We start from the raw sequence: 26,393 nt of genomic DNA on the forward strand, positions 1-26,393 counted from the left end.
ACAGAAGTGAATGAAATCACAACTGTGGGTTCAGTTAAGGTTTAAATCTCAAAACCTTAAGAGGAAAATTTTAAAAAAAGCTGTACAACCCTTCACTTTGGAAGTAAGTATATCCTAAACTAAACATTTTTAGCAAATACCAGGTACAACCTTGAAAGAAAGTTTAAAGCTCAAATGGAATCTGTAACTCCACATATTCAAGGATTCAAGGTAATTTGTCACTTTACAACAGGGTTGGAAAAATTCTGTTTGCAACTCCCTTCTGCTACATAGCAGACAATAAACTGTCAAAATACAGCAATCATTAAAAAGGTAAACGGAAATAAACTGTTCTACATGGAGCACTGCAGGGGATGAATTACTTGAATGATTAAATGTGGGGTATAATGACTTTTACTGAGAGGTGTAAAAGCGGTCTGCATTGTGGTGGTACCACAGCAGATAGGCCAGAAGGCAGCAGGGTGAACAGGCTGTGGCTGGGGTAAGTTGCTGTCTTTTAATATACTTTGGGCTCTGCATAGGCATCACAGCTCACTGATAGGGTAACATGGGGTAAGACGCCCCCCAGTGTAATTCTAACGAAACATTTCCTCTGGCTGCCGCTAGTCTCACCAAAAATGTCCTCTGTTTCATCACAATTTTTCATCACAAAGGTATCTGATCAAAATCATTCTGAAATAAGTTGATGTAATTTTTAGTCATTTAAAATAAGCTGTATGTTTTGAAATTGTGTTCAATTTTTATGTATGTTTACATACAGGAGAGCCTCAAGATAAGTTATGCAATTGTTTAGAGGGAAAGATTTTTATAGTTTTTCGTTAAAGTAGTCGAATGCTAGATTAGTATGTTGGGCTTTTAAAGTTGAATAGGTTGGAAGAAAGAGTCTCTACTCCCACAGGAAACCATTCATTTTAATATAATAAAAGTAATAGTATACATCTCATGAAGATGTAGGCTACATTTTTAAGTCGAAACAGAGTTCGTAGGACAAATACTATATGAGGGGATGATAGATGCCAAAAAACGGCATATATATATAAACCTATAATCATAAAGGACAAAAGTAAAACCTGCAATGAGAAATCATTACAATTCGCCCTGCTGTTGTGACATCATATAGCAAGACATCGGTTCAGGTACCGACAGCCAATCATAGGGGAGTTGCTTGACAGACACGCGGTCAACAGCCAATAAGAAGCCTCCGTTGGTCAGGCGGGGGCAGGACCAGTAGTGACAGGTAGAGATGTTGGTGGGATATCACTAACGGTATCCCAACATGAACATAAGATGGACTGCTGGCGTTGAAACTTTAAACAAGTGAACATTTCTTTTACCACCGTGAAGCTTTTCTTCCAGGCTTTTAGTGAAACGTTTGTTTTAAAGGACAGATCCCGCGGAGGAAGATAAAATGTCTATGCATTTGTATGAAGTGAGCAGTAAACTGCTCGGGGACACTGTTGAGAATCTTAACGACAACTTGACCTCCGTGTTGCTGGCAGCCTCTGTCATCACTCTCACTCTGGGATATGTTACCAAGATGCTGCTTAAACAGTCCTCTGACAAGGATCTGGTAAGTTAGAGCTAAACAGGAAAAATTCAGCGCAAAAAAATAAAGAAATGCATGTTGAAAGAAATGCATTCAGTTTGTATTCATCATTCACTGTTATCATGTTTCTTCTTGCAGAATTACCCACCTTACATACCCTCCAGCATCCCCTTCCTGGGCCATGCCATTGCATTCGGAAAAAGTCCCATTGAATTTCTTGAAAATGCTTATGAAAAAGTAAGTATTTCAGTAGGCTACAACTGGAATTACTGGTCAAACTGTTCAGATGATAAATCAATTGTTTGAGTAAATAAAAAAATCAAATATGCCCCAAAATTCCCTGTTCCAGCTTTTCAAATGTGGATATTGGCTGCTTCTCTTTATCTTTTGTGATATTAAACTGAGTATCTTTAGGTTTTGGACTCCTGGTCAGAAATAAAACTATATGAATTTATCAGAATGGGCGTTGAGAACTTGCAAACAATGAATGAATCAAAAAATACTAGACAGATTAATTGGTAATGAAAAGAATCACTCATGCAAAGACACAGATCACTTTGAAAGACTTCTGAAAAACATGCGATTCACACACGTACACACTTGACCTTTACACCTAGTGGTTCCTAACTTTTTTGGCTTGTGTCGCCAAAGACATAGTGTCTACTTGTTCATTTATTTGTTTGTTTTTATTTTTTATTTATATAGAGTCAGTTGATAACAGACGTGATCTCATTTCTCTTTTCATATGGCAGGGGTTGTTTGTATATGGTTTATGACCAGTAATTAAAAAGTCTTAGAAGCCTTAAAAGCTTCACAAGTAAATCACGTGAAAAAAAGAAAAGAAGCAAAAATAGGAGAGAGAATTAGATTTATCATCTCGTAGCCCCTCAGATTTATTTTATCCTGAACCCCCCAAAGCCCTGTTTAATCGCCTGCGTCTCTGCTGTCAACCCACAGTACGGCCCTGTGTTCAGTTTCACCATGGTGGGGAGTACATTCACCTACCTGCTGGGCAGCAATGCAGCCACGCTGATGTTCAACAGCAAGAATGAGGATCTGAATGCAGAGGACGTCTACTCCAAACTGACTACTCCAGTGTTTGGCAAGGGAGTAGCCTATGATGTCCCGAACCCTGTGAGTCCACCTTAACTGTGAAATTGAAGGAAAATGTAAAAATCAGTGAAAAATCCTACCAAGTTAATGATTGCTAGAAAATTAATCCCTGTATATTACAGTTGCATCAAACCAGATGTAATACACACTTTCTTTAATATGTTATAGATTTTTCTGGAACAAAAGAAGATGCTGAAGACGGGACTGAACATCGCTCGTTTTAAGGAACATGTGAAAATCATCGAGGCAGAGACCATCGAGTATTTTCAGAGATGGGGAGACAGCGGGGAGAGAAGTAAGATCCTTCACGAATCACAAATCAAGTGGCATGATTCAGTTTTAATCAGACGTCTCCTAGTTTGTTTGTGATGTCCAAAATGGCACAACTTAAATATGCATTATCTATAAAAAATGACTGAGTAGTGATAAAAAGACAAATTTCTTGGTGTATCTGCAAACTGATTACGGTCATCTCATATCACGTTTAATCAACAACTGAACAAATAAAACTATTTACAGGGGAGGTCAGGTAGATGGTTTGTCAGCCTGATTGCTCTGGACTGTAGGGAATGATCTCTTTGCCTGTTTCAGACCTGTTTGAGGCTTTGTCTGAGCTGATCATCCTGACAGCCAGCAGCTGCCTTCACGGGAAGGAGATCCGCAGCATGCTGAATGAGCGAGTGGCCCAGCTCTACGCCGACCTGGACGGAGGATTCAGTCACGCTGCCTGGCTCCTGCCCGGGTGGCTGCCGCTACCCAGCTTCAGGTGGGACTGCTGGAGGAACTCAGGACACACACATCTGTTGACAGTCAACATCCGCACTGTCACAGTTATTATCAGACAAGAGCACATTCATATACATTTTTCAGATGTACAGCACATTTAACACAAATATAACTTTCTTTTTCTGTTAGGAAAAGAGACAGAGCTCACAGGGAGATCAAGAACATTTTCTTCAAGGTGATTCAGAAGCGCAGGCAATCTGGAGAGAAAGTGGACGACATCCTGCAGACCCTCATCGATGCCACCTACAAGTACGATAGCTTCAATATCCGAGGACATTATCCAGGAAATGACAGCATGGTTTCAATTAGGGCTGCAACTAACCATTCATTTCATTGTTGATTAATCTGTCGATGTTTTCTTGATTAATTGATTAAGTTGTTTGGTCTATAAAAGATGACGTCCCCAGATGTCTTGTTGCCAACACTCCACTATTCAGTTTACTGTCATAGAGGAATAAAGACAAAATATTCACATTTAAGAAGCTGAAATCAGAGACTTTTGATTTCAAACAGATAAATCGATTTTCAAAATAGTTGGCAGTTAATGTAATAGTTGATAACTAACTTATTAATCGTTGCAGCTCTAGTTTCAATTCTAAGCTTGTGCTGCTGGATCACAGTTTGGCCTTCTCATGTTGAAGTGGCTCTTTATAAACATGCAGACATTTATTTGTATGTCTCCAAGCACGGTTGATGGTTTTGCAAGATGCAGGATGGGAGAATTTCCTCAAATTGTCGAGGAGTACGAGGAGTACTTTAATACTTTATTTAAATCTATAAGCAATGACAATGTAATTAGGTGTATGAAGACACAGTTTATATTGTTGGAACTGTAATTTAAAAAGTCTAACAAGGTGATGTTGTCTGTCGAAAGTGCTCTGCTAAAACATGTAAAATACGGTTATGGCCCTTTAAACCTTTATCAATTCTGAAGATAACCTTATTTCCCCCTTCAGAGACGGACGACCCCTGAACGATAACGAGATTGCGGGGATGCTGATCGGTCTGCTCCTGGCGGGTCAGCACACGTCCTCCACCACCAGCGCCTGGATGGGCTTCTTCCTGGCCAGAGACAAAGCTCTGCAGGAACGCTGCTGCGCTGAGCAGAGGGCCGTGTGTGGAGAAGACCTGCCTCCACTCGACTTTGACCAGGTAAGGCTCGGTGCTGAGTCAACGTAAACGTTTTATCGTATTGGCCATAATTATCACAATACACTAAATGAAAAACATGTCTGAAAATAAATAACATGACAAAACCACTATATCAACAAGAGTAATTACAGTAGGTACAAAGTGGTATCGTGTCATTTGCGTCTCTGGGTTTTCCTACTTGATTGTGTAGACCAGGGGAGGCCGGTCTCCCACTGGTGTAGACAAAACACTAGGGAATGCTCCCCCTCCTGATTGTACAAAGTTAGAGCAATAGCAAATATAAATTATCTAAGTCAAAATACTGCAATCATGCATACAGATCCCATTTTCGTAAAGAAAATACACCAAAACTCACAGATTTTCCATCAGAACAGACCCGCTGTTTATTGAGAGACTGCAGTCTGCACTGTGTGTACAACATGTTACTTGTTGAATTCAGGTTAAAAGCCTACTGTATTAGTCTTTATTGGTTGAACCCAGCACATGAAGACGATTCAGTCCGTGACACAGACAGTAACTAGTGAAAGTGACAGATTTGCTCCAAATAATTTCTGTTTTTGGTATAAGTAACGGCTCCTCCGGGCTGTGTTTTGATGTGATTAGAGAAACCTAAGAAACAGTTTGTGAGTCGTCATATTGTCCTGGTTTTGTCCTCAGCTGAAAGATCTCAGCTTGTTGGAGCGCTGTTTGAAGGAGACCCTGCGTCTCCGCCCACCCATTATGACTATGATGAGGATGGCTCGCTCGCCTCAGGTAAGAACACCTGAGATCTTAGTCCTGAATCATGTCCAGTCATGTTCTACAAACGCTCCTGTCTAGTCCTTTTGGTATATCTTTTTAGCATTTGACATAGAAGAAATTGTTTTAAATTTTATTGCTCCATTTCTCAGTACTTTGTGCTTTATTCTCAGACTGTAGCAGGATACACCATCCCTGTGGGCCATCAGGTCTGCGTCTCCCCAACTGTAAACCACCGTCTGCATGACAGCTGGGTGGAGAGGATGGAGTTCAACCCTGACCGCTACCTCAACGACAACCCCGCTGCAGGGGAGAAGTTTGCTTATGTGCCGTTTGGCGCTGGTAAGAAAGATTTATACTTTTGTAAATACAGTCTCTTTTATGAAAGAAGTCAAGAAATTTTATGTTCCCCTCAAGTTCAACCCAGGTTAACTCAATGCCAAACCTGTAAACTAAATTTTAGTTTTTACAGGAATTTCTGCACAATCAGTGCAATAAATTAAGCGCTAAGTTGAGTTTTTGTTCATTGTTAAAAAGCAGTCTCATCAACTCAACTCGAGTAATTCCATTTGTCAATAATAAACATGATAAATTAAGTCAATTGTGTTTCTAAATCAACAAAGACATCTAAAATTCAAGTACTTTCACAACTTGTGTTTCAGTTTGCTTTTCAATATTAGCGGTTGCTTTAAAACTGAGCATGCCATCAATAATTAATCCAACTTGTACCTTTGTTTTTCGCTCTTCAGGCCGCCATCGCTGCATCGGGGAGAACTTTGCCTACGTCCAGATCAAAACCATCTGGTCCACTTTACTGCGCATGTACGACTTTGAGCTGGTGGACGGATATTTCCCCACAATCAACTACACCACAATGATCCACACCCCTCACAACCCAGTCATCAGATACAAGAGGAGAAAACAGTGAGAGACTGATGGAAAACAGTGGTGGGGCAAAGACAAGAGGGTACAGTCAAACATCACGAGTGTTTGAAGTAAAGCTCGAACGTCCTGGGACTTGAATTTAGGAAAATTTAGATGAATGCACTTTGCTCTGTGTAAATGTCCAACTTGTCACTTTTCTGAGCTTCTTGTAGCCCTTTTTTTCTGAATGTCAACATAAATACATGACTTTCGGAAACGCGTGTTTCCAGAAATAATTACAGTGACTGTATGACTCTGATCCTAATATTCACAATGTGAATTCCTCAAAATAAAGTAATACAGTAACACAGTGCGTTGATGGTGGGAACCCTAGCAAAATTTATTCAGTGGAGAACTGCAAAACCAAGCAGAGGGTCTTGCTTTAGCCCATAGTCTGATAACAGCAAAACAGCACCCACTGTAAATGGCTGTAAGCTGCAGGTGCACAGAGAGCCTGAATCAGCTGTTGTGGGATGTTTCCACACAGTCACCGATCATTTTGCTGGATCGCCATCCCATTTACACAGAATCAGATGGGACACCCAAAAAATGATCTCTAACTAAAAAGGTCATGGCTCAAAAGCTGCAATCCACAACATCCTACCTTTTAGGAGGTAAACTGTTTTGAACCATTTTCCTTGCTGTGACGTAAACTTTGAATAAAGTGTTTTGAAGGTGACCTGAACTTATTAGGAGCTTTCCACCCTGAGTGAACGAGCACCGACTGATCTTTTGTGTGAAGGGCAAGTTAAAACATCCCACTACACAATGTGATGTTGTTCACAGGACACAGAAATGTCTCCTCATTACAGAAAATATTTTGCTTATCACGGCATATTTTGGTTTATTTTCTTCCATGTGATTTCCGTTTATCTTGTTCCAGAAGAAACTGTTAATATTAAACATGTCTATTCCTAATTCCTGCAAACTGTAAAGATCACTCATCTTGACAAAAGAAACATTCAAGTGTTTTGCCCTCAAAGTTTTTATGTTTCTTTGAAAAGAAGAGATATTTATCTTCTCATCAGTTGATAAACAAGAAATTAAAAACACAATTGTTTAAAATCATGTAGTCCTCTTTATTTCAGTTTTTGACAAAATACCCAGAAAATTCAAAGCTCCTACACGTTACAAAAATACGCTCTCTACAAATGTCCTCTGTAGTCTGTCTGGCCTAAATAAAACACAGTGTAGTGTGGAATATCCAGTAGCAGCCTCCTTAACAATAAACCCAAACATTCCCTACATAACGCTCCACCCGTACAACACAAACATAAATTAATCACAAGGTCTTAAATTAGCATTAGACAAATATACATGATCGTAGTTCATCCACAACAAAGAGGCAGATTAAATTACAAACATAGCCGTTTTTCAAGTGCTGGCGACAAAAAAGCCTGAATACAACATGTCGTACATTAATAAAAAAATGCGTTTTGGTCCACATGGAAAGATACAGTCCACACCAGACTGATAGAAAACAGCAGAGCGCTCAGCACGAGAAAAGGCAACTGAGTTTCTTCAAGCCAGATTAATTTGATGGCATCTATCTTCTCAAGCCAAAGTGCAATTGAGCATATGAAGAAGCACCTGCGGAGAAAATAAAAGTCCAACAAGTCAATTTTAAAACTTTATAGTGAAAAAACAGCTGGAAATAATGAAATACTGATATGAACAATTAACATCTTCATTAAAGTTTATCTGTTTATTTCCAAATTGAACCTCAGTCCTCCACACAGTGTGTCTGCCTGAGATAGTGCCTTAAAATGAGGCTGTGTTTCCCGCGTTAATGAGGGTCCATATAAACAAGCTGTTGCTTTTGTAGTCACAGCTTCTTAAGTAAAGCTTATCTGACACACAGCATTGTGACTCTTGCTGACATTCTTAAAAATTGCTTTTATTAAATAGTTTATTTTGTAGTGTATTCATTCAAGTGCTATACAGTACAGAGTTCTGTCTTTCCATAGCATTAAAATACCAAAATCAGTCAACATTCCCTCTATCAGTGTTTTGCTGGACCACCGTGAACCAGTTATGTGTACTCAAAACAGTCAATATGCATCCCAAAACGCTGTTGTTAATCTACACTACTCTCCCCTTTAGGTGCTTACATCTGATAAAAAACGATGTTGGTGAAACTAAAAAATTACCATTAAGCTTTCTCTAAATTTTTATTGGCAGCGGTGCTCTAAAATCACAGTTTTTTTGATATCGGTAAGTATTGTATCATCTCCTGTTAGTATATAATGGTTTACATACATTATGCTAATTTCTTGTTTACCGACTGCAAAAAAGTCTACTATAAAAGCTAGTATGTACAGTATACCGTACAATTAGTATTTAGTACAGAATTGGGACATGGCGTATTGTGTGTGTTACCTGATGTCACACTCCCCAGCCTCCTCTGCAGCGCCTCCAGCCTGGAGATGTAGTCCGTGAGCGCTCGGTCGGGGTCGTAGTTCTGCAGGTGGGAACAGGTGAGAGCTCCATGGTCCCCGGCCATGTGAAACCTACACAACACAGACACAACAGGCATCAGCCTTTCACTAACAGAACGGACACAATATTTCACCATGACAGATCTAAATTCTGATCTGAGTTAGCCTTCGATTTAAAGACTTTTGTAAAAATTCATATAAACTTTTTCTTATATATTTATGTCAATATATATGATATCTGGTGATAATCATTATTTTTTGTTTTTTAAAGACTAATCTGGATAGATTAACTGATAACAGTAATTGTTACTTGCAGCCCTATTTTATGTTGCACCTGTGTTGTGTGGAGGAGACAGCCGATCTGGGCGATTCACGTCCACTTCGCCCCCTGCTGCTGGAGACTCCTCCTCCTCCTCCACTTCCTCTTTCTCTGTACATGTCCACGTTGCTGGGATGAAGATAAGGTGAGTCTCTCATGTCTGTACCTGAGACAGATGAATAAAAATCTACTGAGCATCACTTCTGAAAGATTCTCTCCGACACTTAGAAGCCAAAAACATTTGAAAATGTCTTCGTTACCTAATGTTGCTCCTGCTCCATTCTTGCTGACGCTGCAGGAGGTTGTGGAGGTCATCCCTGTCGCCTTGTGCCATCGCTTCACTAAGAAACGCATTCTGAACAGAGAATGTGTGTAGGTTTTAGCTTTATAAAATAAAGTTTGGACTCTGTGTGACTGCATATACAACTTGTTGTTGTTAGCGCGAGGAAGCTCCAGCTGCCTACCTGGAGAGGGCGATAGAGACTCGGACGGCAGAACGGAAGCGCATCAGCCCCCGGCGGCGCTGGCTGACGGACTCCAGGCTGGAGAGAGACGGCTTGCTGCCCATCCTGGAGAGGAGCGACAGCGTGGCTTCCTCACACTCCTGGAAGCCGCCCAGCAGTAACAGCAGATACTTCTTCTGGTAGATCAGCGCTTTGCGGAAGCTTTCTGACCTCAAGTACTTCCCGTAAATCCTCTGGAGGCAAAGGAAAGGAGCAAAATGATAAGCTTTTCTTAACAGCAGAACTCCTCAGATAGGAGGTGAATAAAAGTGACGTGTTAGGTAGTTAACTGGTTCGTCTTTAGCTGACCTTCAGTGCAGCATTGTCGGCCTCAGGTCCAGTTATCTCCCTCTGGATGTCGGTCCTGATCTCCCCCCTGAGTCGGGCCGCCTGGGCCTGGGCCAGATGTAAAGCTTTCTCCAGGCGGACCTTCTCTCTTGTCCAAGCCTCCCGCTCCTGGGAAAGCAGCATACCTGCTGAGTCTGCCTTTGACAATCCTCTCCTGCTGCTGAACTGCAGGAGGAAATGAAATAATGGTATTTAGTTGAAGTCTGAAACAGCTATCCACACATGAGTCACTAGCATCTAATGCCATCTTATAGTTTTGGCTGCTGCATCTTTAATGTTTTGTTTTTTATTCTACTTTTCACTATACGTTATTGTTTGAAAAGGGACAATCATCTAACCCTCCATCAGTAGTATTTCCTGTCATGTACTCACACTGTTGCCTGATCCCAGTCCAGCCTGCCGGTAGCGTCGAAGCTCTTCCTCCAAGCGGAGCGTGTCGTTCCTCAGATCGTTCTTCTCTTCGGTCAGACGGCTGACAAAACCCGTCAGCTCGGCGTTCTGCCTCAGCAGGCGCTCCGTCAGGGAGTTGGAGGAGCTTGAAGAGCCTCCCGCCAGCAGGGAAACACTCTGCGGGGAAGCACACACAAGCAGTCTCAACCATGTGTGGTCATGAGCTCACAAGTCCACATGTTTGGAAAAATAAAAAAGTTTATCTGAGCTCATCGGCAAAGTGAAAATTCTTCTTTTGACCAAATTTGGCAACATGTAAACAGTTCCTGAATTATGTTTTGGCAAGAATTTGGTCTTCTATAACGCTTATGTATATCATCAATTAAAATTTAACTTGTGTCAAGAAATATTCAATGTATTCAAAATATCGAAACCAAAGGAGGTTAAAAAAACTATAAAAACAAACAAACAAGAACAGTTTCTGACCTCGGGGACGGAGGGTAGAACTGGTGATTGCTGCAGCATGGTGATGACCTCATCAACATTGGACTGCACCCAGGATAACTCTTCACTGTCGACCTCTGCGGTCAGCCTGTACACAACATGTACAAATCATTAATTCCTACAGCGTATTCATGTATGGATTCTGTATCATGAGATCCATTGTTGATATAAAAACATTGATTATAGACGCTTCAAATACCTTCCAGTAGTCTTGCTTGCCATGCTGCGGATCTTTGAGGAAACGAGGTGGAGTTTGCCCAGGATCTTGTCAGTTGTGCGCCAAGGACCGTGGTGTGGTCCGCTGGTGCGGCCTGTTACAGAGACCTCCGGGTGGGGAGAAGTGCTGGAGCTCGCTGGCTGAACATTTCCACTCTGCTGCTGGAACACCCAGTCTTTGGTGCGTTGGGGGGACTCGCTGTGCCAGGCCGCCTGCTGTTGGGACAACAACAACAACAACAACAACACAATACTTTATGGGTCAAGAAGCTCGATTAAAAAAAACTCACTACTACTAAATTACTTAAAGGTCAAGATTTATTAGGAGTGTGTGAATGGTGTTTGATACTCACACTGTGGCCATGAACCTGTAGTGGTCCGCTCTCCTTCCTCCCTCCTCTCTGGTCTCCTGACTGGTTCAACCTCTCCTCCAGTCTGTCCTTCTCTTCTTCGAGAATCTTCCTCCTCTCCATCTCTCTCTCCAGCTGCTCCTGGGCCTCGGACATTCGTGCTTCCAGCTGCTGCAGCTGAGCCCGAGCCTCCAGTAGCGCCTCCTGATCCCACCTCGACCTCTGAGTCCCCAAAGTCAGCTCCTCCTCTTTTCGTACCACCTCAAGCTTCTGGGCCTCCACCTGACTGAGGAGGTGAACCACCTGGAGAAGAAAAACAAAGACAAATAATGACTTAAAAATTATTTTACTGATGATAATAGATTAATAGTGTTTCGTATTTTTCCCCCTCATCGTCTATTGTCATTGCATCATCAAAGCTTTGATAAATTTCAGTGGCTAAAACAATAACCCTCCGAGTACTTAATGACATAAGATAACCATTGGAAAATATTTTGAGCTGATTCAGTGTGCAGATATTTTATATACTTTGATACAAACAAATACAATCTGTGAAAGTAGGAAGACTAAACTGATTCCTTGTGAAGCAAAATATAAATCAGTCTGGCATATACAACTATTTAGCAAGTTTAAAAAAAGGGCCAATTGTGACTTTTGATAATAAAACTGGTTAGATTTAATCTGAAATATTTTGCAAGGAGGTTTTCGTCGTGATTTGAATAAATTTCAGAGGACTTACAGGTAAAACTGCACAGTTTTTCCATACAGTATACAATAAAACATAATTTTAAAAGTTTAACATTCAGTATAGCAGAATGTCATCTTTTTTATCCTACTCCTGTACTCATCTCACAACCCGATAGATTCATCTCCAGAGCCACAGGTGGTAGTTTAGTAAAATCACCTTTCTGGTAAAGGCCCAGAAGGCTCAGAATATAATTTGTGATTTATTTTAAGTTTTAACATATGGTTTTGATAAATGGACACAAAAGACATTTTGACAATAATGCTTTTTGTCCTCCCTCTTGTGGCCATTTGGAGCAAATTCCTCAGAGTACAAAAAGACCACAAACATCCCACCTGTACATGTTTGTCATCCAGCTCCCTCTGCAGTCTTTCCAGCAGACTCCCCTCCTCCTCCAGCCCACCTCTATCCTCCCCGTTGGAGGGGCTGCCGTCTGAGCAGACACCCATCCGCAGCTCCCTCTCCCTCCCCAGTGCAGTGCTCATCTCCAGCGTCTTGGCTCGCTCTGTCTCCAGCTGGACCTGGAGCTCCTGGAGGCGTCTGTGGAGGGTCAGGTGCTCCTGTTCAGCCTGCTGGGAGAGCTGGGACGAGGCCTGGCGCTCCTGCTCCAGGGTTAGGGTCAGCTGGGCCACGCGGCTCTTCTGCTCCTCCAGAGCGAGGTGCAGGTCCTGGGAGGAAAATAGACATATGTTTTTAGAATGACTTATACAGTTTAAAGAAAGAAAGGGAAAGTCTGCTGAATGAAACCTCGCCAAAAGACTCTTGTCTAAAGGCTCTTACCTCCAGTTCTTCTCGTTTACTCTCCTCCTTTCTCCCAGTTTGACACTTCTCCTTCTCCACAGCCCACTGAAGCTCTCTGCTTCTCTTCCTCTCCTCTGTCAGATGGTCGCTCAGTGCGTCCACCTCGGCAGCCTTCTGTGAAACCTCGGCCCTGTTGATGGAGATAATGTTTGAGGGCTAATGGATATTATCCTTGTAAATAGTTTTAGGTTTGTTGAAGTTTGGTTCCTTCAAATTACATAACAATTGTGACAGGAGGCAAACATTCACTGATGCAATGGTTAAAGCATGAGTTCTCAAGAGGACCAAAGATTAATAAATTTGAGGGGTCACCAGATGAGGGTTAAGGAAGTGTTACACGAGTACAAGCATTTATCAAGTCTCCGATAACTTGAATAACTATGTTATAGCACATCTGTTTTAGTCAAGTGTTTTTACCCTATTGGTGAAAGAAATGTCTGAACAAACCTGAGTGTGTCCAGCTCTTTGAGGTGTTTGTGCTGAGCCTTGAGCGTCGTCTCCAGCTCTAGCTTAGTCTGGGACAGTTCCCCCTTCAGCTCCTCCACCAGCAGCCTGTCAGCCTCTTCACCAGCCACGCTACATTCACCACCCAATGACACAGCAGGCTGGGCACCTGAAAGACGTCAATCAGAAAACATCAATATTAGGACATGTTCCCACACAAAATACAACCCATCACACTCGTAAGCAAATATGAAAACGTCTGAACAACATCACCAGCAGAGTGAGGATTTTTTTTTAAACTGCTGACCTTGATGGAGTTGCTCTAGTTGACCACGGAGCTGATGAACCTCAGAGATGAGACTGGACCTATCTGCCATGTGGAGGGAGCCCATCGCCTCTCTATGCTGCACGTCCTGAATCAGGATCACAAATACATGTGTTTGGTTACTGACCAGTACAAATGATAATCAAAGGAGAGGAAAGACATGTCAGTGTTGTTTCTGTCCAATAATGTACAGACTTCTGTCATCTTTTGGGTAAACGTTAGACATTGAAATTATGTTGTTTCGATCATTGAGTGACAGTTTAGAGACATTACTTCAAAACATCAAATAATAAATATAGTTCACATAGGTCACATTTTTTAACTTCTTCCATATGTGTGCAAAGGAAAAAGAAAAAAACAACTTGTGGTCAGAGCTCAACTTAAAGTGAAGGGAGAATGAGCAACTTTGGAATTAATTAACTTTTAGGGTTAATAGAAAAGGTTTGACGTATTCCATTTTCTAATAAATGCTATATAATCTGTGCCATTACTGGATTTTAACAATAATAACTAAATGAAGAACATTTTTTTAGATCACAACTTACGTAAATTACTACAGTCTATACAGTCCACTACAGATTCAGCTGTTATTTCTGACCTGTTCAGCTAATCTGCGCTCCAGCTGATTGAGGTGGACGATGGCGTCACTGGTGTCCAGCAGGTCCAACTGGCTGTAGAGGACACTCTTCAGCACGCTGCGCTCCCTCACGAACACCTGCCGCACTGCATCCAGCAGCTCCGCACGCCAGTCCACAGAGCCTGGCGTCTACAGCAAGTTCCAAACACACACATGACAAAAAGGACAACTTGACATTTAAAGCATCCTTGCCCCTTTGGACTGTGAAGTTTCTGACTGGGTAAGCTCTGACACACAGTTAGTTGTGTTTTACGAAGACTCTTGTGGGGTCTCCTATACCTGTGTTTCTCTGTTTGTCTGCATCTGGGTAATGAGGCCTTTGAGAGACTCTACAGTTGCCAGCAAAGCATCTCTTTCCTTCATCCAGCCTTGGATGTTGAACTGGCTGCCCGGCTCGCCTTCAGAGAGAGGGAGCTCTGACAGAGAGAGAACCTGCATGCCCTCCTGGTGCACTTCACGGAGCAAGGACTAAATAGACAAACACCACACAGAAATGTTGTTAGGTTTACAATCATTCTTTTCTAGTCAAAAAAAAAAAATGGGGGAAAAGCCCCTTAGAGACGTATTGGAATAATGCCTACACGTACAGAAAGCAAACACAGCTAGAACAGTCATTAACTTATTAGTGTTTTGTTAATATGTGTTTCAATATTAGATTAAACCACCAGATTAAATCTAGTGTCATTATCATAATTCAGTATTATCATATATTATTACACAACATATATAATAAGTGAAGGCTGTACCTTGATCCGGTCAGGCAGTGGATCATCAGTCTCTCTCCTAGCGCCCTCTGGAGTCGTCCTAAACTCCTGCTGCAAGCTTGGGAGGTCAAATCCAGTCCGCTGGCTGTAGTCTGAGCTGCTGTCTGCAAGAGGACCAAAGATTCCTTGGAACAAAACTATTTATAAGAGTATTCATATGCAAATAAGCCTTATGTACTTGTCTTAATACTGACGTGCCCGTATATGCATAGATATAGGTCTGAAGGGTTGGTGTTTCACTTGCTTTTAAAAAGCAACGGTGCACACCACGAAAAGATTAAGTACCAATACTGAAGGAAATGTGTGGAATTAACACTAGCTGCCATGAAAAAACTATTTAAATCTTTGGAAAGAATTGTGTGTAGAGCAAAACCCAAAATCCCTCCTGAGCCTTATTGCCACAGAAAGTAACAACAGAAATGCTGAGGCAGAAGAAAGAATAGCTAAGCAGACTACCCCTCTCAGGACTCAGTAAAATTGTTTTTTCAAACAAAACCTGAAAAACACATGAAGAAAACTGGAGAAAAGCATTTAACCACTGTCAAAAACAATGACTAAATAGAGTTCCTGAATAGAGAGTAGTTGGTGTGACTGTGCTGTATCAACGTGTTGTATCTTACCACTTGCATAGCCATCTTTGAACTGTGATGCAGGACGGTCTTGTCTCGATGAAAGGACCTAGAAAAGATTCAGATCCTTCTTTAATTGTCTCATATCAAATTGATAACACACCCCAAGAAATCTTTGCACATCTTCAGCATAAAACAACTTCAAAACATTGAATTACTGCACATTTCATGAAAATGCAGACAGAATCGTTTAATAGAAAATTAGTATAATTACAATCTTGATAATGTCTTAATGTTTAGGTCATTTATTAAGGAAAAATGCCAAATGTTTCCTGTTTTCAGATGTGATGATTTCTCTATTTTATATCATTGTAAATTGAATATCTTCGGGTTTTCATTAGTTGTAGTTCTAAATGCAGACCTAATTTCTGAAGCACATAGAGAGATTGTTAGTACAGTCATGACATATACTATAGAACATCTTCCTTCTACTTCCAAAATTAAAATAGTGTAGAACAAACATTTGCCGTGTGCCTCAACCATACCACATACTGATTCAAAGCAGGTCTTTAGTATGTAGTGTGTTTACACTCAGTTTGCAGACACAATATGGTTGGTTTTTGAGTGTGCCATTGATGCAGAATAATCTCCCACAATGCAATGCACAAAGGAAATGGAAGAATTTGAAGAAAAATCGTGGGTTGAGGTGAAACTGCCCCAACAGTATTAAATATCAGGAAAAACATTTTACTGTTTGTGAAGTGTAACAGAAGCTTTCCAAAGTGGCAGTCTGATTTACATCCAGCGTCACCCATATTGTATCACTTTCTTTTAGTATAAAATGTTAAAGTAAGTTAATACATTTGTATACTGACTGCTAAAACAGTGTACTATTACTATTCTATTAGTATGTATTTTATAATAAACTATGTATTCGGGACACAGCTGTTGTTTCCGAACCTCACCTCTGTAGAGCGCAGCTTGTCAATGACAGCCTTGAGGGCCTTACACTCATCCTCAAGAGCCTGTGCGTCCCTACGAAGGCTCTCGCTCTCTGAAATATGCCGAGCCTCCATGTCCAGGATCTCTGCTGCGTGGAGCTCCTGCATCTGTAAAATCTTCTCCTGGAACTCTCCGATCACCTCGTCCATCTCCTCTTTGGTTGGAGACTTGCTTTCCGGAACAAGGTCCGACATCTGGGGAGGTTCGGTCTGCGTGAACGAGTGTGTTACAGCCGCCTGTTGCTGCTCAGAGCTGCTGTTTAGCCGAGCGCTGTGAGATTTGCTGGAGGACTGGCTGGAAGTTGCAGAGTTTTTCCTGGCGAGAGATGGTCTATCTTTGGCACCGCTTCCCTTACCAGCCGGCTGTTTGCCTCCTTTCCTTTTAGGCTGGGTGGTGGAGGAGGAAGAAGCAGAGGATAGAGGTAGAGGTGATGGAGAGGGGGAGGGGGAGGGAGAAGAGGAAGGAGGACCAGAATCTGCCGTCTTCATCATGGCTGTTCGTAAGTTCTGGAGTTCCTCTTTGAGCTTAGAAATGTGGAGCTCACGGACTTGGAGTTCATCCTGTAGTTTCTCATTGTGCTGCCTGTAGCTGTTAAGTTCTTCTTTGGTGGTATCCACATTCCTTTGCACATCCTGGAGCTCCTCTTTGAGTTTAGAAATAGAAACTTCACGGACTTGGAGGTCCTCCTCAAGTTTCTCACTGTGCTGCCTGTAGCTGTTGAGTTCTTGTTTGGTGGAAGTTGCGTCGTTTATGACCTCCTGGAGAAGCTCTGTCATGTTGGCTCTATCTTCTTCAGCTTTTACCTTGAGGACGATTGGGCAGGGGGTCAAATACTATACATACAGCCAGGGAATCATAAAAGACTGACGTTTCCATAAAAACTAACATTCTTATATCTGATCTTATAAAATATAAATACATTGATTATAGTGTACATCATATGATATGATCAAATGATAAGACTTACTTGGAAAAGTTCTCCTTTAAGGTGAGCTATGGTCATTTCCCGCTCCTTCAAAAACACAATTGTATATGTTTAAAATGTGTACACATAAAAACACACACACATACTGTATGTGATTACGGATACAAAGATGAAACAAGAGTTGATAAACTTGAAGGTTCAAAAGTTTGGGAAATACGCTTGTTCGCCTGCAGCCACACGGAAAAAAATGTAGCTTGTCTCTGTCTGAAGGTAAAAACTCCACCTAGCAGCGCCTCTAAAACTCACAAATTAACATGTTATATCTTGTTATACCTCTGGATATAATATGTTAATTAGTGAGCTTCAGAGGTGCTGGTAGGCGAATTTAGTTACTTTTGGACAGAGCTATGCCAGCTGTTTCCTGTATGCTATGCTAACTGTCTGCTGACTCCAGCTACATATTTACCATACAGACAAAACATTGATCTTCCCATCTAACTCTCAGCAAGAAAGTGTTACATGAGCTAAAATCTGTCCGCACAGAAGTAAATTAATTAATTTGAAAAAAGGTTAAAACATATATGTTTCTGCAAGACTGAAGCTGATGATACACGGAGCAACTTTTAGAGCAATGGTGCCGTCAATGGTAATGATTAAAGATTACTACTGTAATCCTCTTCACCCATCACTCCGCCACCCTCCTTGCACCACCGCTATCCGTTCAAAACGTAGTCGGACTTGCCACCAGGCAAGATTGCCCAGCAACATTGCTCAAAAAGTTGCCCCGTGTATCATCAGCTTGAGGTTTCTACAGATTTCCAAGACAGGATATGACTGTAAAGTTTTTAAATTGTCCCAGATCTGTACCTGCAGCAGCTCCTGTAGCTTCTCCAAGCTCTCTCTGCAGCTGTTCAGCTCCTCTTTGGTGGCGGCTGCCTCATTTTGAGCTTTCATTAATTCCTGTTGAAGCTTAGACACCTTGGTCTCCTCACTGCCCACAGATGATACCTAAAGTGACAAAGATTAAATATTAGACGACAAAAGAGTGTTTACAAAAAATGTAAGCTGCTGCAATTTTTTGTTCCTACCTTTTGAAGTTGGTCCTGTAGTTCCTCTATTGTAACACTTTTTTCCTGAAAAGAAAAGCCCATATTCGTCAGTTCCACCAAACTTGGAGAACACTCTCAGAAGAAGTATGAACGCTGAGAGGCAGTCACATACTTGGAGCTCCTCCTGGAGTCTGCTGCAGCTCTCCTTGTAGCTGTGGAGCTGCTCTTTGGTGGCTGAGGCCTCGTCTCTGACGTCCTGCAACTCCTGAAGAACCTCAGACACAGCCGGCTGGTCGTCAGCAGAGGAGGCCTGAGATAATACAAAGACTCAAACTGGTCAGAGGTGTATCGGGCAAGGGTCAACATTACACAGCCTGAGACTTGATTACAATGATTTCACTGGGTTTTCACTGGTTAACTATTAATAAGGGTACAAAGACAATTCAAAAACATGCTCAAGTGTGCAAGTGTAAATACAAGCTTATATTTGTCTTAAAATATTTTTAATTATGTGTTAATTAGTTATGACAATTTTAAGTTAATTACCAAAAAACTGAGTTGAAACCTTTAAGAATCCAATCTGGAACTTGAATTCAGTGATAATGTTGGTGACAAAATCCACCTACCAGCACGTCTAAAGCTCACTAATTAACATGTGGTATTATCTATCTATCTATCTATCTATATATATAGGTATTATTTGTTTTAAAATGTTGAACTGCTCCTTTATCACTTATTGGTCAAACTCTTACCCCCACAGCCGGTGATGTCCTCTGGTGTGTCCTGCCCTTCATCTGACTGAGCAGATCCATGAGCACAGAAAGCCTCCTCTCGTACTCAAGCACCTCCTCCTCAGAGCTGGAGAGCAGCTGCTTCTGGAGCTCCTGGTCTTTCTGCATCCCGCTGAGTCCCACCTCTAGCTCCCGGAGCTTCTGGGTCAGATGGACCACCTTGCCTGTAGGAACTTGTCTTGCTTGACAAGCTCCACTGAAATCCATGCGGGGAATACCAAAGTCACCAAAATCATAGACATGTGGCTCCACGTCTGGCTTCACATGTGACTCAGCTGCTCTCTCCTGGTTTTCTTTGGATCCTTTTGATTGCTGTTGCTGAAAGGCCTCCAGTGTGGCCTGGCTGACGAGCACTGCAGCCACTTTCTCTGTCAGATCCTTCTCCAGATTAGAGACCTTCTGTTGGAGACCCTCCGCATAGCTTTGTGTTTGCTCCACAAGGAGGCGACAGCGGTTTACCTCGCAGTCCTTTTCACCAACCAACGCCTCAAGTTCCTGGATGCGGAGGTCCAGCTCTTGCACTCTGGATGTTGCACTCTGCTCTAAAGCTTGTACTTGGGCCTGCATCACTACAAGGCCTGCAGTTTTCTCTCTGAGAGCTTCTTCAAGGTCACCCTCTGAGCTCTCAATGTTTTCTGTTTCAGCTAAAGCTTTGGCGCTCTCTTTCAACCGCAGATACGTCTTCATTAGCTTACTGTGCTCTGTTTTGAGTGTATCAACTTCTTTGGTGGCCACGTCCATTCTCTGCTTCATTTCATCATATTCCTCTTTACTTGGCCCCCATACGCCGCTCTCTGGCTCAGCCTTGGTGTCCTCGTCTTCCTCTGTAGCAGGCTTCTGCTCGATATTGGCAAGCTCCTCCTGAAGTCGGTCTATAACTGCATTCAGTTGGTCAAGCTCCTCCTCATTATCCCTCTTCAGGCGTTCCTGTTCGCTCTGCAGGCACTCCACCTGGGACTCCAGGTCTTTAATCCGCTCATCCCTGTCATCAATTCCCTAAAGAGAAACAAATAGGCATTATTAAACCATAAAAATATTATATTTGTGGAGATCCTAGCAGTCCCGCAGTTTGGATAAACCTCTGAGTCCCTGTTGAGTCTTTCAGCCAAAGATAATTTTGTATTTAAACTTTCTTAAGTTGATCAGATTGTAAAAACTCTTTAGAGACTCAGAGGTTTAATAAGCCACCTCACACAAACATATGATCACTTTACAACAGACGATGGTGCTGTTGAAACTACTTACCGAGACAAAGCAAGCAAAAACAACCCACAAAAAAAAAAACAATGACAACAAAATGGAGCCAACAAAAATAAAACCAAACATGAAACCAGAAAACACACACACGAATGCACTACCACGGAGCTATGCGTATTCGAAATATACTTTTTTTCTATTTCGTATGCGCATATTGCGTTACCTTGTTATCAGAGGCTGTTTCCATGTGTTGGAGCTTAGTGATCTGTTCATTAAGAAGTGCTATTTCCCTGTCCTTCTCCTCCATCACCTTCAAAAGTCAGAGATTATAATGTGATGGCTATTAATAAACATGTCACGCGAAATTCCACTCAGAGCCAGCCTTGAGGACTGCTGAGTACACTGATGACTCCAAGAAGAAATGTGGAAAAGTGGCGGCAGCGACAGCGAGTCTTAGCAGAATAGCAGAAGAACGTGCAAAAAGTTTTTGAAAGTTAACTCTTGATCTGTAGTACAACAGTTTTAAGTAGAAAACATGTATTAATCATAAAATAACAGAATAAAAACATAAAGTAAAGCCTTATTTAAAACTTTAATAAATGTGTGGCCAGCCAATATGTAGGACTTTAAGCCAGAGTGGCTGCAGTTCACACACACAACCAGACTCAACCGCGTCTGGAATTCACAACCTTAGGTAAAAAGTTCTTGCAGCTAGATGGCTGTTTTACCTGGAGCATGCTCTCCCTTGTTTCTAAGTATTGGTGCTGGCTGCTGATCTCCTTCCTCTGGATCTCCAGCTGCATTTGAAGCTGCTGCACCTCCTCGCTCTTGTTCTCTAGCTCTTCTCTGAACTGCTCCAGCTGCTCTTCCAGGTTACATATCTGAGGCGAGAGGTATGACATGACTAGCATTTTTAGAGGAGACTGTGTAGAATATGCACCACTGAAAATCTAACAACAAAGAGTTTCTCCAAATTTAAACCATTCCTGTAATTAAACAAAAAACGCTAGGCTTTTCCCTGCAGGAAGATACACACATTACATGTAGTTGCAAGGCTATTGATAAACATTGATTGTAACGCCTGCACACAGTCTCTTGCAGTTCAGACAGAGCGTGCAGGCACTATTCTTTTCATCAATACTTTGGAAAAACCTCAAAGCACAAACTGAGCAGCACACTACCTCTTTCTCTTTGCGCTCCAGAGCTTCTCTCTCCGTCTGTAACTGAGCCTCCAGTGTGGTGTGTTGTGCCTCTGTGATGGATGCATGCTGCTTCTTTTGTTCAACCTGCAACGCGCCCACACACACGAAAGAAACTATTTAGCAAGGCAGTTATTAACAACATGCGTAGAAAGGCATGAAGGAACAAACTCTTGTGATCTAACTCATTTTCAAGGATGCAAGCTACAAATACACGTTGTCCGTATTGTATCCTTTATTGTGCAACTGAAATTCTATTTTTCAGCTCGGCAGCATCACAGCAGATATAAACATTTCCTACACAGTTCTTTTGTTCACTCAGCACAGCCCTCCACGAACACTGGGGGGCAATCTTGACAGTTGCTAGCCATAGCTCAGTGTCATCACAAACAACAAACTGCCGGGGCTGCCGAAGTAGACACACCCACACATTGTTCTCCCGCTCTGTGTCCCAACCCTCCTCCTGTTCCTCCTCTAGCTGTCACCTCATCTACATCCTCTCACACAGACCCTCTGCCATGCTCCACGGCTATTGTTCAGACTGCTTTTTCTCTCTTGCGGTCTCTGACTCAGTCTCCTGCACATCCTTCATCTCCCTCTTCCCCCTCTCCCGCCCCTTCCTAACCTTCTCCAGGGACTCAGCGCTGGCCAGAAGGGCCTGCTCCAGCTCGCGGATGCGGCTCTCCAGCTTGTCAATCTCTTCGTTGCGCTCTCCCAACTCACGACGCAGCTGCTCTGAGCTGAGCAGCAGCTCACTGCACCAATCCGCCTTCTCCTTCAGCTGGGAGGTCAGCTGGTCCACCTAGTAGTGAGAGAGAGAGAGAGAAACAAGGGGAGCGGGAGAGACAGAGAGGGAGGGGGGTCATTTAATGAGAATCGCTCTCAGACACCACTCGCTACAGCATAGCTGGTACATATACAGCTTGCCGGGAGGTCAGCTGATCCACCTGAGAAAGGAGGGGGCAGAGAGTGAAAAGAGGTGCAGGGACAGAGGGGAGAGAAAGATTTCATTCAGGGCGACACAAACCACAGAGCAGTACATTAACCAGGAAGACCGCTGGCAGGTAACTAATCCATCTGTGAGATAGGAAAACATCAGCAGATCAATAAAGGAGAGGGAAAGGGGTCAACAGAAGGAAGGTTTGTTTAGGATTATCTCAGAACTAGGAAAGAAATTTCTATCTAGATGGTCTGAAGTGTTTCCCCTGCTTCATTAAACTAGAAAATTGTTACTTCACAAAGTGAGTTCTTATTCAAAACAAAATGACACCGTAGTCAGGCAGATGAAATACACCCCCTCACTGGCAGCCTTTCATTAACTATTAATGTGACTCGAGTGTAGGATGGACTCTTCATCAGAGTAATTCAGCACTGAATGGCCTATTTATATTTCTTTAAGCTATACCTTAGCAGTATGTCTCTTGAGGCTCATTCATGGATGGAATTATAGACGACTCGAGTGTGTTTTCTTTAAAATCCAACTTGCTTGATATTAGCTTAGCTAGAGAAATGCTTGTTTGTCGTTTACCTCCAAAGCATTGCCAATGTGGTTTGTTAACACACTTTTGACCTACAATAAATCATACTGATGTAAGAATGTACTTTTCATGGCCTCATAGAAAAATATGAAAGCCTTCGAAAGCATGCTCGGTAGCGGGTTTAGTGGGAGAGACAAGAGGAAGGAGCGTAGTGAGAAATGACAAGTTGAGTCATTTCCAGATGAAGACATATACAGCTGAAAGGGATCAAACAGGAGAAAGGATGAGGAAAAGGATGAGATGGACAGGCCATTAACTGCTACAGGGTTGGGCGGGATTACTAAAATGCACTAAATGCTCTCTGGGGAAGACTTAATTCTACATGTAGCTAGAAGCAATACCTCAAAGGTTACTCCATCCACCTGCAATAGCCACGGGAGAGAGAAGGCAGAGGCATAAAGGATCAGAGGATGGACAGTTTGTGGGCAAGGGGAGGAAGAAAAAGCACTTAGTGATAAAGATGTTGCAGGAGTCCCTGGAAATTATAGAAATAGTAGATTTTTTGGGGGGTATGAGCCTGTGTGTTTAAGCACAAGTGGGACTGATGTATAAAGTATACGCCATAAACAGAACTAAGAGCTAGCTATAGTGTAGCATAAATCAAAGCTGCAATCATAACTTTTATTATTCAAGTATTTGTCTAATTTAAATCAGGTACTCTGATCTGTACGCTACTCTGGTTGCAGACCAACAAGCAGTAGAGGAAAATCAAGAATACTTCAGTTACAAAGACAGTAAAGAAAGGACAGGGAACAATATGCTATCACTGAGCATTAAACTCATCTTCTCCTGAAGGAGTTCTTTTCTATTATCAATTAGTTTAATTCAATTGTTTGATGTCTTTCTTACAAACGAGGTGTAATGCTTGACTGGCAAATCACATTGTTGTGTGCAAGGATTCAATCGATTGTTTTGAAGACATAATTAGTGCTTCAAATGTGCTGTGATACGATGACAACAAAGTTACGTTTCTCCTTGTCCCGAGTGTACTCGAGGCTAGATTGTGAGTGGATCAAAAATGACAGTCAATGAAGAAATCCTTGAGAAGACAGTGAGTATTAACACCACACTCAAAGCAAATGAACAATATTTATGGTAAAAAGTGACAGTTACTGTTATGATGAAAGAGACGGATGCACATAAAGAAATTCTGCTATTTGGTGCCTGTAATAAGGACCTAAAAGGGCAGGTTACTTTTTTTCTATTACGGTCAAATATTCCTCTGTTTTTCCCGTGTATAATGAAATTAAATTGGGAAAATGTGACCATCAAAATTAAGTCTGTAATTCAGGACATCAAACTGACTGGGATTACTGGGAAGACTAGCAACCATATCTGTGGAAAATAACTTTAATCCTATAAAGAATATGATTTAAGTTCCGTTTTGGCAACATGGGGGCTGTGGAACAAGGTGTAAACACAACATGGATTTATTAAAACCTTAAAAAGCTTATCTGGAGATAAGTATTCATTTAAAGTGGAAAAGGTACTCGCTAGCGTTGTCTGTCTGCTGTTTGGTGCTGGCAGGTAGTGTACGGAGGGTTAATCGGAGCTTTTTAGCTTGAAACGAGGTTGATGAGGGCTGTGAGAGTAAACCAAAACAGTTAGCTGAGGGCTGTCAAACAAAAACAATGAGCCGAATTACTAAAACACTCCGTGAGGGGAAGCGCAGAGTGAGAGGGTGATAATTCTCTGTGGGTTTGTCACAAGCAACACCTTTCACATTAGACATCGTCACTTGCAACTCTAAGCAAAATCATTTGTCTTTCATGACCTCCTGACATGGGTATTCACTTCTGAAATACGATCAGAGGTTACATTACAAATCATGTTATCCTAAAGCCAAAATGCTTGTCAAACAAACACATGGCCTTACTTTTGACAACATTAGTAACAGTGCAGTAATTGACATCTAATGGAGACCTCATTCGCAGTTTATTGTTAAAGTGTTGAACATGCAAATAAAACCCAATATTACACAACTTACAAAGGACCATAAGGACAAACATTAATCCCACTCTCACTCTTTCGTCTGCGAAACACTCCCACTATTTAGTATCATTTTCGAGGCAGCACAGGTAATTCTAGCAGCTCTTTTGTTCGGCTGTGTGACTCTCAGCTCAGTGTACATAGCCACGACAGTGTTATGTTCTGAAAATAAGCATCTCTGTTAACGCCTGGTCGCCTGGCAGAGGACAGAGCTTTCTCCCGTTACCTCTCGGTTTCTTTGCTCGGAGCCAGCCTGAAGCTTCTGTGGATTCTTCAGCTGTTGTTCCAGTTTCTGGATCTCCTGCTGGAAGAAATCTCTCTCGTGTTCGCGGTCCACAGCCTGTTCCTGGATGCCAAATTAATGGGCAGACAAATAAATAAACATTAAATCAATCCAGGCTTGCCTCATTTCCAAAGATGTCTTGAATTCACCTGTTGACACAATTACAGTATTTTGTGTAGTCAATGCTGTACTACACAAGTCTGAACTGAAGGTTCTTTTAACTGTTAATAAATTCTGCTTGCCTGCAATCGCCAATGACTGAAAACTTGGACATACCTTTAGGAGCAACTATGCAAAGAGCAGTAACTATAGCAAAACAAGTGTTACAGATCTTGCATAATTTGCAGGTGGTACTTTGGTTGATCATTTGATGAAGTACAGTGGGTACGGAAAGTATTCAGACCCCTTAAAATTTTTCACTCTTTGTTTCATTGCAGCCATTTTCCAAAAATCAAAAAAGTTCATTTTATTTCTCAGTAATGTACACTCAGCACCCCATCTTGACAGAAAAAAACAGAAATGTAGAAATTTTTGCAAATTTATTAAAAAAGAAAAACTGAAATATCACATGGTCATAAGTATTCAGACCCTTTGCCGTGACACTCATATTTAACTCAGGTGCTGTCTATTTCTTCTGATCATCCTTGAGATGGTTCTACACCTTCATTTGAGTCCAGCTGTGTTTGATTATACTGATTGGACTTGATTAGGAAAGCCACACACCTGTCTATATAAGACCTTACAGCTCACAGTGCATGTCAGAGCAAATGAGAATCATGAGGTCAAAGGAACTGCCTGAAGAGCTCAG

At 41.9% G+C, this 26,393-nt stretch overlaps 2 protein-coding genes across 6 annotated transcripts in view; one reads left to right on the forward strand and one right to left on the reverse strand.

Moving 5' to 3' along the window:
• Positions 1-1,255: 1,255 nt before the first annotated feature.
• On the forward strand, positions 1,256-7,324 carry LOC123976909 (lanosterol 14-alpha demethylase). Its single transcript, XM_046059305.1, has 10 exons — positions 1,256-1,570; positions 1,685-1,783; positions 2,504-2,680; positions 2,828-2,954; positions 3,251-3,425; positions 3,575-3,694; positions 4,402-4,597; positions 5,255-5,350; positions 5,509-5,677; positions 6,085-7,324. The coding sequence occupies exons 1-10, from the start codon at positions 1,409-1,411 to the stop codon at positions 6,261-6,263; spliced, it is 1,500 nt and encodes a 499-aa protein (XP_045915261.1). The 5' UTR covers positions 1,256-1,408; the 3' UTR covers positions 6,264-7,324.
• akap9 (A kinase (PRKA) anchor protein 9) overlaps positions 7,318-26,393 on the reverse strand; it is a 77,684-nt gene continuing 58,608 nt past the window's right edge. For 3 of the 5 annotated variants that reach the window (XM_046059301.1, XM_046059300.1, XM_046059298.1), the window contains 29 exons: positions 25,529-25,648; positions 22,401-22,577; positions 21,758-21,862; positions 21,305-21,457; positions 20,800-20,886; positions 19,341-20,375; positions 18,761-18,898; positions 18,628-18,672; positions 18,407-18,547; positions 17,582-17,626; positions 16,578-17,417; positions 15,664-15,721; positions 15,026-15,147; positions 14,559-14,747; positions 14,241-14,408; positions 13,625-13,730; positions 13,321-13,486; positions 12,853-13,003; positions 12,408-12,740; positions 11,331-11,630; positions 10,961-11,193; positions 10,744-10,849; positions 10,240-10,434; positions 9,829-10,032; positions 9,481-9,713; positions 9,277-9,371; positions 9,032-9,182; positions 8,639-8,769; positions 7,318-7,849 (listed from right to left, as the gene is read on the reverse strand). In XM_046059301.1, coding sequence (XP_045915257.1) covers positions 7,806-7,849; positions 8,639-8,769; positions 9,032-9,182; positions 9,277-9,371; positions 9,481-9,713; positions 9,829-10,032; positions 10,240-10,434; positions 10,744-10,849; positions 10,961-11,193; positions 11,331-11,630; positions 12,408-12,740; positions 12,853-13,003; positions 13,321-13,486; positions 13,625-13,730; positions 14,241-14,408; positions 14,559-14,747; positions 15,026-15,147; positions 15,664-15,721; positions 16,578-17,417; positions 17,582-17,626; positions 18,407-18,547; positions 18,628-18,672; positions 18,761-18,898; positions 19,341-20,375; positions 20,800-20,886; positions 21,305-21,457; positions 21,758-21,862; positions 22,401-22,577; positions 25,529-25,648 — 5,871 coding nt within the window. In that variant the 3' untranslated portion in view covers positions 7,318-7,805. The remainder of the gene's footprint in view (positions 7,850-8,638; positions 8,770-9,031; positions 9,183-9,276; positions 9,372-9,480; positions 9,714-9,828; positions 10,033-10,239; positions 10,435-10,743; positions 10,850-10,960; positions 11,194-11,330; positions 11,631-12,407; positions 12,741-12,852; positions 13,004-13,320; positions 13,487-13,624; positions 13,731-14,240; positions 14,409-14,558; positions 14,748-15,025; positions 15,148-15,663; positions 15,722-16,577; positions 17,418-17,581; positions 17,627-18,406; positions 18,548-18,627; positions 18,673-18,760; positions 18,899-19,340; positions 20,376-20,799; positions 20,887-21,304; positions 21,458-21,757; positions 21,863-22,400; positions 22,578-25,528; positions 25,649-26,393) is intronic. The other 2 variants (XM_046059299.1, XM_046059302.1) reach the window with 2 other exon arrangements.

Source organism: Micropterus dolomieu, linkage group LG09 (genome assembly GCF_021292245.1).
Source record: "Micropterus dolomieu isolate WLL.071019.BEF.003 ecotype Adirondacks linkage group LG09, ASM2129224v1, whole genome shotgun sequence".
In the NCBI taxonomy this organism is placed as follows: Eukaryota; Metazoa; Chordata; class Actinopteri; order Centrarchiformes; family Centrarchidae; genus Micropterus; species Micropterus dolomieu.